We start from the raw sequence: 14,743 nt of genomic DNA, 5'->3' as shown, positions 1-14,743 counted from the left end.
GATGCACAATACAACAGCCCGTTGGAAATATAAAATGAGATCAAGCACAATCAAAACAAGCAATTATTCAACCAAGATAATTAATTAGCTAATTCTCATAAATAATCAGCTTTACAGAGCATAAGCTGCACTTCCATATTTGGCTTTTATGATACATAAAGGAAGGGTTGCATGATGATCAAGTACTTGAATGTTTACTTTTAGCTCAAGAGCTTCAGTATACTTGATGCAACCACATAAGTGAATGTAAAGATTAATAAGAAATTAGGTTCAGAAATTCAGATGATCTTGTAAGGGTGCAAACTTGCTAATTTTATGAGAGAAGTACATCGCATGAATATTGAACTTGGATTTTGGATGAGCTATTGATGTTTATGTTACCTCCAGCTGTGCAGCAGCTTCCCTATATTGACGTTTTGAGGCCATCACTTGAAGTTGATCAACAGCCGAGACTGCAAATCAGAAACAAAAAAAAACTGCAAAATAAGAACATATATAGAGGTCCTCCATCTTCAGTAAACATATTTGTAAATGAGTTTTTAGTAATCTCACACCACCACAGAGACCTAAACGATGCACTGAGAGCAAAATGATGTAAAATAGAAGTGTTGGGAAACAAAACCATAAAGTGGTTGTGAAAAAAATACATATGTTTGTTTACATCAATGAGTCAAACCATAGCACAAAGATTACATTGTGAATTCTTCACAACTGGGCCTTCTGATAAAATCCTGTGCTGTTGACATAATTTGAACAGATCATAAACCATTACCTAGACATCCAAAATATAAAATACAAACTATTTGTTCCAAAGGACTTTCTCTTTTTACTTAGGTAAACCCAGCATAGTCCATTCCATGAACATCAAGAAGAACAAAATATTAAATGATGCATTATACTACACAGAATGGGGAAAAGATTAAAAAAATACCCCAAAATAAGCCTCCATCTTCCCAAAACATTAGCAGCAAGCCTTATCTGCTTGTCCAGATTAGTCGGGCTTGACTTTGTGAAAACTCATTCACCAATCATCCATGTGAAGGGCTTCCATTTTTCCCTCATTCTAGTCACAACTTTTATCCATGTTACCTTTAGCTTTCCCACTCTTCCCGAACTTCAACAAAGACTGGTATTTTTCCTTAATGAAGCCACCTTAGATTTTCATTCTACTTACTCATATCATCTCAATAGATTCTCCATTACTTTAATTGATGTGACTCCTATAATACCATTCCATATTAAAGAACACAATGACTCCAAATATTACTAAAATCATAATACAAAGCTCAGCTAAATACCAGAAAATCACCAGCACATGAACACAAAGATTGGCATAAAAAAGAAAAGACATTTTAGAACCTGCATACTAGAATATAGAAGAAGATTTTATTTTCCAGAAAGATTAATGAACCACAAAGGCAATCACTTACTATCTCAAAATCTTTAACAGTGTGTCAAAAACAAGAGAGAGAGAGAGAGAGAGAGAGAGAGAGAGAGGTTGTTGGGTCAAGGAGGGGCAAGATAATGTAATAATGTGCTTGTCCTGCAAGAGACGATCAATAGCCAAGGAGGGATGGAACCATGAAAGCCAAGCAACCTCCCCCCCCCCCCAAAAAAAAAAAGAAAAAAAAAAGAAAGAAATTAAAAGCTTGGATAGATTTCCTAATAAATTATGTGCCAAATGATATTGGATTCTTATAATTAATTATCAAATCAAGTGATTTGGATAGCAGTTGGGGATACATCTTAAATCATTCAACAAATTCTTTTGCTCATATATTCGGTATAAAAGTAAATAAGATATAGTGTTTTTGGCAATCTAAGAAGGCAGAACAGCAATTCGCCACACATCCTAAACACATATTTTAGACATAACACATGCATGTCCACCACATCATAGTCTTGTAGACTACCACACACTTCTCTTGAACTTCTATTTTTTACTTTTGCATTTGAAAGATATTGAAAGCAAACCCAACCAACGTAGAGACTCGAAACTCTTATATATTTAAGCAATAAGTGGGGTCACAATTTACCAAACATATTTCACAATTCATTCTTGTAACAGGTCTACTATGTTCTGCATTAGTGCAAGACTAGTGAATCTTTCCTAACTGATTCCTTCAACACTTAGGCACACACCATCCATTTTCTAGACCTTCAAGGTCGCCTTTGACGTGGTTAGCAATAATTAAAAATAATAAAATTAATCCACTTTCTTTGTAAGCTTTATATTAGAAAGCGTTAAATCCAACCATTACCATTAGCTATCAAGTGTCTTGTCTTCAAGCCAATGCATAATTCCCCTAAATCCTTTTATTCACTAGTACAAAACCAAGCCCTGACCCCTCATACACAAATTAGGGACTCATTCCTTACAAGACAATTATTAGTCTTCATTGAACATGATCTTACCATCTCAAACATTCACATAGCATCGTCCACCAGTGGTTACTCATGAAGCCTAATCTAAATTTTGAAACATTTCATAAGAGCAAGTAAAAAATATCAAGTGCATTGGTATAACTTTGATGTGTAAGATGCCACATCTTTTCCTCTTATATCGAGTGAGTTTCTCAAGAAGCAGGAGGGGAAAAAAAAAGCAAAACACCCAGACAAGCCAATCCCATGTTAATTTAAATATTATTGTTATGAGTGTAGATACCAGAAATAGGATTAAGGAATAAATTATGAGCAGCAAGATATAGATGGAATAGTGCAACACTGAATTTTGATCGGGTAAGACGTAAAAGACCATTTGGCAGAAATAAAGCTAAGAGAGGGAACATAGAATAACATTCAGTGACTGGAATATGACTGACATATAATACCTGAGCTTGCTATGGTTTATGATCTATAAAGTAGCACATACATATATTTTGGAAGAAAACTTAGAAACTAGTAACTCTGAACAAAGGATCCAGAATTCCACAAAAAGTACAGTCTCCAAGATAATGAAGTGCGACAACATTCCGAAGTAAAATTGACAAAAGTTAAGAGGAATAATAAATGAAAATATGGGACTTGATATAAGTGAAGAATAGTAAATATCTGTTAATTGCATATTTATGTTTACCACATCAAAGTTGTAGATTAAACTAACCAAAGACAGCTTAAGTTATTTCCAGAAAATATTTCACCTACAATGGTACACAACCATCCACATCCCAACTATGTAAGCAACATTATGTAGTCCAAGAGACATCCATATCATAATATCTTGAGTTTGCCGGTCTTTTATTACTTACAACTTTTTTTGGATAAGAACAAAAAATGATCTATAATGGTATTATAATTAAATAGATACTACGAAGAAAATGAATTACAATCCAAACATCCATGCACAAGATTTGAATAGACAAACTAAAAATATTTGTACATGATAGTTTGGAACGCTAAAATGAAGCCATCTCAATAACATAATTTTTCTATTTCATATTAACTAGTGGGCATTTGATTCAAGAGTCAAATATATCAAGTAATAACTAGCAAATTGCTGACCTAGCATGGTAAGACGATGAAGAGCAGTAATTGTGGTTGTTATATGCTTCTTTGCAAAGTCCAACTTCTTAATGTCACGACAAATTTCTTGAACCATTGTTTCACTTTGTTCCGCCTTTGTTTTTATCTCAAGTATCTTGTGCATTAGTTCCTGTGAACAGGACATAAAATTTTCAAAACACAAGATAATGGACATCACTTACTACCCATAAAATTCAAAGGACTTTTTTCTCAAAAATATCTTCATGACCCATGTAACTATGTAGGTAAAATGACAAAAAGTTATCTGATAAAAATGTTATCTGATAATATCAGTAGGAACATATATCATTGACATTTGGATGACTCAGCTTAGTCCCCCTTCGTATTAGCAGTTTCAAACGGGAAGTCATAAAAGGGAGGGGACCTGAACAGCACGTGTTGCAGCAGCAAGATCTTCTTTAGCCTTTGTCCCCGAGTTACTCTGTGCATGCATGGTCACATGATAGTGAAACACGTTACACTTACAACAAGTTACAATTGACAATGAAAGAAGGACCAGTTACATGGCGAATGCAGAATAATGTGAAGAAGAAATAACATAATGTCATAGAGGCAGACAAGACCTGTTGGCGAACAGCTGCCAATATAGCTGCATCCACACGACGAATCTCACTTTGTATCTTTTGCATAAGTGGCTCCACACCAGATAATGATGCTTCTGAATGCATATGACATGGTTCGTGATATCAGCTTTTGTAGCAACAAATTCCTAAGAAAAAAAATAGCAATTTTCTGCAGTCTACAATATGAAGTTGTAAGCTAAATCGTATATATCTTTCAAGCTTGCCTTCTTTTTAGAATGATGGTAGGAGAACCACCTTGGAATTACCTGACTCATGAGTCAAAAACTTGGGGATCACCTATCAATGTTTGAACCTGGGAACCTCAGCCCAGTTTGCTTTCAAGATTACTTGTATTACCAATTTACCAGTTTTATAGACCAAGAATGTGTGGAAACCTCATGAATTGGAACATTCAAGGAATTCTCAAATTTTCAGAATGTTTTCTTTTTCTGTCATATGTTCGCCATTGTTATTGTTTTTCAGTACAAAACAAAACTTGGAACACATTGAACTGTCATGTCAAGGAGCTAAGAAATATTAACTCCTCTCGCTGGTGTTAGGTGCTGAATTGAACAAGTGATTTTGTCAATTATGCTACAACCTCATAGAAACAAAAAGCAAACAATAGAACAATTTGCTTTGATTCAACAGCTGGTAGACATTACAAGGCCCAATAATAAATATCACTAAGATGAGGCATTCATTTGATACAGAATGAAAAGTGAATGTGACTTCCATAGCTAAAAATGCAACTATACATAAATGTACTGGTCACTAAAAAAAAAGAAAGAAATCTGGTTTCATTCTCTAGCAGGAAACAATACAAACTGAAAACAGACTGCAAAGAAAGTAAGGTATGAATTGCTTTTGACTTGCATCAGATAAGAGGATAATAAACTTTATGCATTGGAATTACCAACATCAAACTTTATATTATGACCATCTCATTGGCATGAAATTCTAGGTCTTGGGACTTTACTGTCTATCAAAAAATCATGTCCCAGAACCATCAAGGAATGGTTTACAATCTGATATGAAGAAAAACATTTTGCAGCTATGTATAAATGATCCAAATGGCATGTAGAGATAGTTTCACCTATTCAGGAAATGTTCCAAACTGAAACCATTCATTGAACAGGTTCAGTTTTCTTTTTTGTCATCACATTGGGGTGTCTTGTTTGATGCGTAGAGAAAATGTTCTGAGTCTACACATATAAGGAAATAATTATATAAAATTATCAATTATCTTGTAATTATGGTGATTGGAAACCACTAGGTTTAGAAGCTTGGTTTCAATTTTAGCCAGGTTAATTAAGAGATCCAGGTTCGGCAGTATAATTTGAAAATTACAAAATCAAAAAAAATGAATTAGGAAATTTAGAAAAAAAGTAGGAAAACAAGAAAGAAAAGTGAATTAGAAATCATTTTAGATTATATTATATTATACTGTTTTGTATGTTTAGATGCATCATTTTGGGGAAACCACACTAGAACCATTTTAAAAATTATTTATAATAAATATCCAAAATAGGGTATGTTATTTTACCTTTTGATGTCATTTTATCATATGATAATAGAATATGAGAATAGAACTGTAGGGTAGCCAAACATACACCAAAAATTTTGCTTTACAACTAAATGGTTTTAGAATTAACTTTTGTAAGTTGTATACTTCCAAATTATCATAATGCTTGCAAGATCTAATCTTAATCTAGAGAAAATGATTCTGGACATTTAAGAAACTAAAAGATGGCAGATATAACCTAGCTCTAATTGAAATGACAAAATTAACATGAGTGTCAGATTGATTTTGACCAAAACTGAAACACTTTGGCATTGGTTCAAAGTTTGGAAGGAAAATTCAAACCAAGCATTTGGGTGTGGAAAGTCAAAAGCACTAATAATATGTATATTATGTGTACACCATCTAACAGATAAAGAAGAAAAGGTACATTTAGGGTCTTCTTGATAGTGTCCTAAAACGTCTAGCACCCATATACAAAACAATCTATAATACTGTTTTGCTTATTCTCTCTTGGACACCCAACAGTTATCCCTTATATTTGCTAACTTCACAAAAGAAAGCTATCCAGAAGCCAGCTATCAGGAGTAGAATGCATGCACTATCTTTCCCATCCCTTAATCCTAGATCTCCAAAACCCTAGCCTAGTTGCTGTCATAAACAAAAAAGGACCAAATGCATATCTGAACCAACATGATGGCAACAGATCTCTCCACCAGTCTCTTCTTCGAGAACATAGAACATAACTGTCTCTCCGTTGACGTGTTATCCTCAATCTCTTCCTTAGAATTGTCATCGGGAGTTTGATGGAGGAGAACCTGTGGTTCAAGATATCCACCATTGCCATCATGCTTAAGAGCCCAATCTCTTTCACCACTCAACAATGAATGGTTGATGTGGTTGGATGTGACGAAAGGACAGGAGGGGGAAAAGGCTCTTACTCTTGAAATAAGAAAAGATGGGCAAATTGGGAATGATTTAAGTTTGCCGTCCATCCATTATCCTTGTATATGAGTCTCATCAAGAATGATGTACATCTCCTACTCTTCTTCTGATATCCATCCCAGATGATAATACCACAAGCATCATCATTCAAACCTTCTTCCCCTTAAAACAAATTTATACACTGAATAAAACTCACACAAATAAAATGAAAAAAAATACTGAGTATTTCACCATTAGGTGGGACCATAGCTACTCATCGAACAATTCTTCCTCGGATAATGGGATCACAACCAGCTATTAAATATTCCTTTCCTTAGTTGACTTATGGAATCATATTACTCTAACCTTTTGAATTCTTAATGTGCTCTGCACCTTCCAAATTATGTTTCATCAATTGATTGGATAACAATCATCCAAAAAATATTTCCTCTTCAACTAATGACACGCATTGAACAGTCATCTATCGGTTACTCCTTTATATAATGCAGCTACAGCCAACAATCAGATACACACAACATATACATAATATTCAACCCTCATCTGGCCAAAGATGTAATGGGCATGCAACAATTGCAACAAAGGATGGAACTAAGATAATGGGACCTAACGCTATAGGACTACAAGGAAGTTTCTTTAGCCACTTCTTGTTGAAGAAATTATTCTGCGTGCTAGTTGACTCCTAATGTTCTACCCTACTAAAATACATAATGTGGTCCACTTTCAATAGGTTATGAAAGCCTAACTGACCATGTTTCTCAATAACAAAGTACCTGACATTTATGCATAATTGCCCCAATATTAGTTTTCTTGAGGATTGAGGGATTTAAGTTTCAAGCAGACTTTAACATAGATGTCAAGAAATTATTGGTATGGAATATAGTTTATTCGAAAAGCTATCATTCAATGTTGAGAGATTTTCCAAGGTATATATCACCTACACAATACCCCAAAAGCACCTCACTACTCCATCCAGCCAGCTCTAATTCTATTACAAATACCTTCATTAGTATCTCTACTATTTAGTATGATAGATATCAAATACCAAAATAGATCACTTTAGGGCATTTCATACTTCACGGCATCTCATGTCCGCCAATCTTGATTTTCCAAAGTATAACTGCTGGTTGCCATGAGGCCCATGTGAGATGGTCAAACCCTTGGCTCCAATTAGAACCTTGATGAAAGGCAGCTTGAATTTGTGCAAAAGGACCAAAAAAAAGGAGGGAGTTGGCATAAGCAAAGCAGGATGAGAGTTGTGAAAAAAAACTAGAAAAGCCAATGGTATAGGGGCAGTTGGTTTTGGTCATCGGTACTTAGCATCAAGATATTGCATGAATGTGGTGTATTACAAGGTCACCCATGAATTCACTTTTACTTATAAGTTGGTAACTAGGAAACTTTTAAGTCTACAAAATCTAACCTAAGGTATCAGACTTTCTCATGTTTCAAACGCCCAAAGAAAGTCTTCTGAAACGTAGATTATATCGACTTTTATATAGCCTTACCCCAAATCTTGATATGCCAATTTCCAGATCATCATTTCTAGCTTCCCAAGCCCTTATTTTTGTCACCGAGACCTGGTGTCTTAATTGAAAATTTTGAATTCTTAGCAGTTTCAATTTCCTAGTAGTCACTTGTAGAAGAGGAGAGAAATCAAACTGAACAGCCATTGTGTTAGCTTATACTTATGAATAAATAAACAGCTAAAATAAGAACATAAAGAGTATGAATAAGTAATTCGATATTGGAATGTCAACCCAAGCGAAGCAAACTAACAGTTAAGTGAAAATTAATTGTTCAAAGTAAATAAGAGGAAAGAAACCAGACCAGTAGGAAACATTTGATTGATGTACTCCAAAGCACTGGACTTGTCCATGCCTCGTGATTTTGTCAATAGTGGAAAATCAATCCGATCTATAATGTTTGTGTTTAGCTTGATAAAGCTTCTTTACCGATGGTTGAGGAAAACTGGGGCGGCCTATACGTGGATGACAAGGAATTGCTTGAAGCAAGACCGCGAACCTTGGTGACGACCCAGTCTGCAACAGGGTCTCGTCCTCAGAAGCTACTATAGAAGGCTCGAACTAGAGACCTCACGATTACTCAAATGGCTACAAGATCCGGGCCGTAACAGAGGCGAGGACCCGGATTGAAACAGGCGCGAAAGGGCTCTGAAACAGAGCCTGGTGAAGCGAACTGAATCAGGGGCTGGAAAAGGGCCCTGGTGAAGAAGACTGCGGGCCGATTCAGGAGAAGCCCCAGTGAGCGTCGTCAATGACCGACTCCGGCGAGGTGGGAACCGCTGCGACAGGGGAGACAGACTCCAGACCGAAGCAGGGGCGACGCGGAACAGAGGGAGGACCCCCGGTGACCGACGCCGAATACCTTCGAGATCCCGGAGATGGCACAGGAAGACGGCACAGGACGGCGAAACAGGGGCGACGGCGCAAGATCGAAGTGGGAGCGACGACACCTTCGAGATCCGGAGATTGGATCCTCGTTGAGGGGATCCTCGCTCGTGCGGGCGATGCGTCGGGAGAGAATCTGCAACCAAGGTGGGATGCCTTTCTAGACCCCTCCGATCTGAGCAGCGAGTGTTCGAATTGCCAGGATCAACCTAGATCTGGTCCACCGTCCACGTCGAGGTCAGCAGCGGCTGCGGAAGCCTCGAGGAGAAGAAGAGGGAAACCTCGATCGCGGAAACCTCGATCGGGGAAGCCTCCTTCGGACTCTGGTCTCTACTCTCCGGCTCTGGTCTCTTCGATCTGAGCTCTGGAAAGAGTCGGTGACTCGGCTCCAGGCCCGGGAGTGATTAACGGCCCGATCTCACCAGGTCTCGGCCTTGGAATGAAGGGCTAAGATATAGCTCTGATACTAATGATCAGATGAAAAATTAAAAAAAAATAGAAGGGGCGCTTGGAATGGAGGGCTGAGATCTTGCCCTGATACCAGTGATTCGATATTTAAAAAAAAAAAAAAAGAGAGGTGACGTGGAGAATAGAGGGCACGGCTTAACTGGATTGTGAATACGGATAGACTTGACCTTGAATTTGTGTTTTAAGTCGATCTAGAGTTAAAAGAGCTCCAAGGCAGCAATTTTGTACCATCCCTTTCCAACAAATAAATTTATTTTGCCGAGATATTCCGTTTATTGGTTGTGGGGGTTGCGGAGTTCCCACTGGATCTAACTGAATCTGATCAATCATGAGAGAGACTGCGAGGAAAGAGAGAGAGAGAGGGATGAGATTTTACTCGAGGGGGCTTCCCATGGTTGTAACAGGAGCAAAAGGGTAAGGAGAACCCAAAATGAGGTTCCATTGGAGAAAGGACATCTCAGTGGAAAATGCTTGAGCCCTGCTAAGAAAATGGTGAGGGGTTTTCTTTCGTTTAGTTGAGCATGGCTTCCAGTTAAAACTCAAGTTGAAATGGACAGTATAAATGCAAGTTTTAATATTTTTTTATTTACTACAATGTCAAATTGCAACAACAAGGGTTGCCTCTCAAAATCCAATCTAATAGGTGGACGGTGGACGTGCGATGCTGCTCTGCTCGGTTAGAGAAGCATTGCACCACATTAGGTTTGATTTGCAATCAAAGAAAATGATTAGGATATCGCCGAAAATGTATACGGCTGGGGTGACACATCCTGAACACATTACCTAGGTCGACTATATGACACGGCCACATAATTCCTAAAGCAATGCCCTAGAGATCAAGCAAAGCCTAGGATGATAATAACCAAATATTTTTTCTAATTTAAAATAATAATTAATAATCAATTAATCCAATAAAAATTACTATAATTAAATCATCAACTTGCATAGTTACAAAATTTCAAATGTTTGTTGATACAAAAAAAATAGAAATAACTAACTAACTAATAGCTCTACAGCTCGAAGTTCTCGTCTCACCCATCTGAAACTACGTGCCCTATGACTTTAAAAAAAAAAATGTAAAGAGAGATATGAACTTTTCCAGCCTAGTTAGAATCTCCAACCGCTACACCATAATAATATAATAAGAAAATAATCAAATAAATAATAGCAGATAAAATAAATGCCATAATCATATTTGAAATATCAAAATAGCATGCACACAAGTGATCAATGTCCATCTTATCAAAAGAAACACACAATAACGCGCGCGCGCGCGCGCGCGCGCACACACACACACATATATATATATATATATATATATATATCCAGATCATCTAATTATTCAACAACAGTTTCATATGTTTTTCATATTAATTCCATGTTTCATAGCAAATATTTTTCAAGCTTTGGACTAACCATTAAGACTAATAACAATACCCACGTGTAAGCTTATGGAGGTTGTCTCATGCGCAAGCCTATAGAAGCTATCCCACGCATAAGCTCATGGAGGTAGTCCCACACGTAAGCATATGGAGGCTATTCCATGCTTAAGTTCGCATAGGTTATCTTATGCGTAAGCTCATAGAGGCTATCCAATAATGAGGTTAGTTCAAACCACTTCTTATCCATCTGATTTTACATGTTAGCCTTGTCAAATCAATTCCAATTATACAATGCATTTCTCACAATTTCATGGTATTTATAATCATTATTCATATAGTCATGTTTTTAATATTTGATACATATAATAATCATACAAGTATGTTTACACTGGAAACCACATAAAATATATCATCTCATGCAAAACCATGTCCATAAAAACAAATCTCATTATGCAACACAACTACTACAATGCTACCGGTCCATACTAGTGATCAGGTTCAGAGATTCTTACCTCTACCACAATCCAACACAACTACAATGCTACTGATCCATACATAACATGCCCAGTTAATCAATATAAAATGACTTGCCCTTGATCAATCCTTAGCAATAATAATTAAAATTGTTGCCAAGTTTCTAATTCAAAATTCTTGATGCCTAAGTTACCTTTATCCCCAATTTCTCGATCCTACCTGATACATAACTATTTAAATTAAAAAATTAAGAATTTACCTTGATTTAGGGATTAGAACATAAATCCTCTTGCTCTACATCTTCTTGTCCAATTGATCACACCTCTATAGCACCGAATAAATAATTACAAAAATGATGAAACAATTCAAGAAATAGAGAAAAAGGACACAACAACCTAGATAAGAGCATCCAACAACCTTGGTGGTTTAGATCTGGATAACCAACTGGTCATAAAATGAGTCAAATCAGATTAAGGAGGGCAAGGCAGAGGCATCAAGGATGAGGTTCAAGAATGCTCGACAATGTCTAGGTAGAAGTCAACATGTTGGGCAATTACCAAAGGACTAGTTCAGAACCCTCTACTAGGGGTCAGCATAGAGTCCACGAAGTAGGAGCCATGGGCTCTCTACTGGGTCCAATATACAATGTAACACGAGAGAGATAAAGGTAGAGAGGAGAGAGAAAGAGAGAGAAGGTAGAGAGGAGAGAAATCTCCTCACAAACAGGGAAGTTCATCTTCCCCTTCCTCTTTGGATTAGAGGGGGTGGTAGCCCAAGGTGGCTCAGCCTTAGTGACGGTGGCCACAGGCGGCCCTTCAGCTGCAGCATTGTCGGCGATGGTGGCCGGCCGACACAAGAAAGAAGAGAGGAAGAAACCAAAAATAGTGGAGCAAGACTTACACCAAACTCGACCTTGATCATGGGCCGATTACCCTATTTGACAATCACACGATCTTAGAGGTTCCGAGAAGCAATGAAGCCCAAGGGTTGGCCTCGATCCTCTACTAGGTCACCATGAAACCCAGAAACTTTTTTGAGGCGACTCCAAATGCGCATTTGCTCGAATTGAACTTCATATGATATTTCCTCAGTGTCTGAAAGTCTTTGTGTAGATCAGTGATGTGATGCTCGTCTCTCAGACTCTTTATGAGCATAGCATTCATATATACGTCCATATTCTGACTAATCTGATCCTTGAAGATGCAATTAATCAGCCATTGGTATGTAGCCCCGACGTTCTTCAATTCTAATGGCATCATGTGGCAACAATATAAGCCCTTGTCCATGACGAACATTGTTTTCTCCTCGTCCTCATCCTTGGGATACATCCTGATATGATTGTATCCTGAGAACACAACTATAAAACTAAAAAGCTTGTTGCTCGAGGTAGTATCAACAAGTTGGTCGATCTTGGTAATAAAAAGCTGTCATTCAAGACGGCCTTTTATAGTCGATGAAGTAAATATAGACTCTCCAATGCCCATTAACCTTTTTAATAAGCACTACGTTAGCTATCCATTATGGGTAATCGACTTCATGGATGATCCCAACCTCAAGGAGTTTGCCAACAATGGTCTGTTGCCATTCAGGGGCGAAGCTCCTCTTTTTCTACTGCACGGATCAATGCTTGGGGACTATATTCAACTTGTGTATCACAATAACAGAATTTATACCAGCATGTCAATAGCTGACCAGACAAACTTGTTGGAATTGGAAGGAAGAAACTTGATGAGTTGGTTCTTTGTGTCATTGTCGAGCACCCAGTTGAACTAGACTTCTCAGCTATTTCACCGAGAAGCGGGACGAAGGTGAGCTTCTCGGTGGGTTTCTCATGCTATTCCTTATGTTCATGCTGAACATTCAGATCTTCAAGCAACATTTTTAGGGGCTTGGTATTTCTTTTGAGGGTGGCCACCTAACACTGCCAAGCTAGTGCCTGGTTGCCTCTGACTTCACCGACCCTATTGTTGGTGGAGAATCTCATCGTAAGGTGATAAATAGATACCACAGCTCAAATCGTATTTAATCTAGGCTGACAAAGAATGGCATCGTACATTGAGGGAATCTTGACGATCAGAAAGTCAAACAAGACAGTCACCTACCGAGATTCTCAACCTACGGTGACCAGAAGGATAATTACTCCTTCCACAAGTACCGAGTCTCTAGAGAAATCGATTAAAAGAGAGTCAATTCTCCTTAATCGATATGTTGATAAATTTATTTGCTAGGATGTCTCATAAAACAAGATATTTACAGAGCTTTCATTGTCTACTAAAACTCTTCTTACATCATAGTAGAGATATTTGGGAGGATGTTATGTTACTCCCAATAGCCTCATTCTCCTTGCCAAAGTATATGAGTGGTCTCCTCCCTTATTCTTTTCTTCTTTCCTCCTCTATTTCGTTCTCTCTCTTTTTCTCGTACACACAAATAGAGTCATACAAACATAAACTCATAGTAATGGCTAAACCAAATTATTGCCCCGAAGTTAGAGAGAGTCTAAGTAAGACCTAAACCTCTAATCATTTTTTCTTACTTTGTGAACACTTTCGTGTTTGCCCCTTCCCTCACACACAACCCCTCTTTTACTCTTTGCTCCTCTTCTTTCTTTCTCTCTCTCGTGCCACCACATTGCCAACAATTTCACTATTGAGACCACCACCATCATCTCTTTCTTCTAGCAAACCCTTCTCTCTCTCTTCCTCACCACCCCATTGTCCCTTGCTTTTCTCTCCTAAATCGGTCGGCCCCAAGTTTTTCCCTCTTTCTCTTTCTTCCATTTTTTTTTGGTCATTCTCTCTATTCGGTAAATTCCCAAACTCTCACTCCATCTTTGTTGAAATTTTTCTCTTATACTATCTAACCCTAGTATTTGTTTTTTATGTAGGGAGAGATGTCCAACATACTAGATGAAAAAGATAGGATTTGAGGCTCTGACTTCGAGCTAGAGATGTGATTGAGATGATTTTTAGCCCAATTGCTATATTATTTGATCGATTATGTAGTTTCAGATAGATTTGTAGGAAAATCTTGGTTTAGATTTATCTTATTGGTCTCCTCTTGTAAGTTTTCAGTTCATGGTCTATATATTTAGAGTCCTCAGTCTTGAAATCCCACCAAAACTAACATCATAATCTAGAAAGGTATTTTGATGATTGTGGGTTTTGTCCATTCTATGAAAGCTTAGATATAAAGTTGATAGTGTCCATCAAGACCACTTGCTTTGATCAAAACTAGACATAAATTAGCTCTCCTATATATGTAAAATATGTCCAACAAAGTTCCATAAGTTTTTTTTAAATGTGAACTTTTTTATCTTGAACCAAATTTGTTTTTTAATTATATTTAAAATTTACGTGGGAATTTAGTAAAGTGCTTAGGCCTGTCCTAGGGCTATATTTTAATATCTAGGTTACCTATAAGTTAGGTGTTAAAGAG

At 37.3% G+C, this 14,743-nt stretch overlaps 1 protein-coding gene across 1 annotated transcript in view; it reads right to left on the bottom strand.

The window, feature by feature from the left end:
- HIT1 (Membrane trafficking VPS53 family protein) overlaps positions 1–9,619 on the bottom strand; it is a 31,873-nt gene extending 22,254 nt beyond the window's left edge. Inside the window, exons 1-5 of the mRNA XM_008795317.4 lie at positions 8,401–9,619; positions 4,107–4,201; positions 3,908–3,964; positions 3,502–3,652; positions 382–452 (exon numbers count right to left, since the gene is read on the bottom strand). Of these exons, the coding sequence (XP_008793539.3) occupies positions 382–452; positions 3,502–3,652; positions 3,908–3,964; positions 4,107–4,201; positions 8,401–8,449 (423 nt within the window). The 5' untranslated portion in view covers positions 8,450–9,619. The remainder of the gene's footprint in view (positions 1–381; positions 453–3,501; positions 3,653–3,907; positions 3,965–4,106; positions 4,202–8,400) is intronic.
- Between the last annotated feature and the right edge of the window lie 5,124 nt (positions 9,620–14,743).

This window comes from Phoenix dactylifera, chromosome 1, assembly GCF_051530095.1.
Source record: "Phoenix dactylifera cultivar Ajwa chromosome 1, Ajwa_hap1_PhDact_Kaust_v1.1, whole genome shotgun sequence".
NCBI lineage: Eukaryota > Viridiplantae > Streptophyta > Magnoliopsida > Arecales > Arecaceae > Phoenix > Phoenix dactylifera.
Note: the sequence above shows the minus strand (reverse complement) of the source record. Positions and strands in the feature narration are given on the sequence as shown.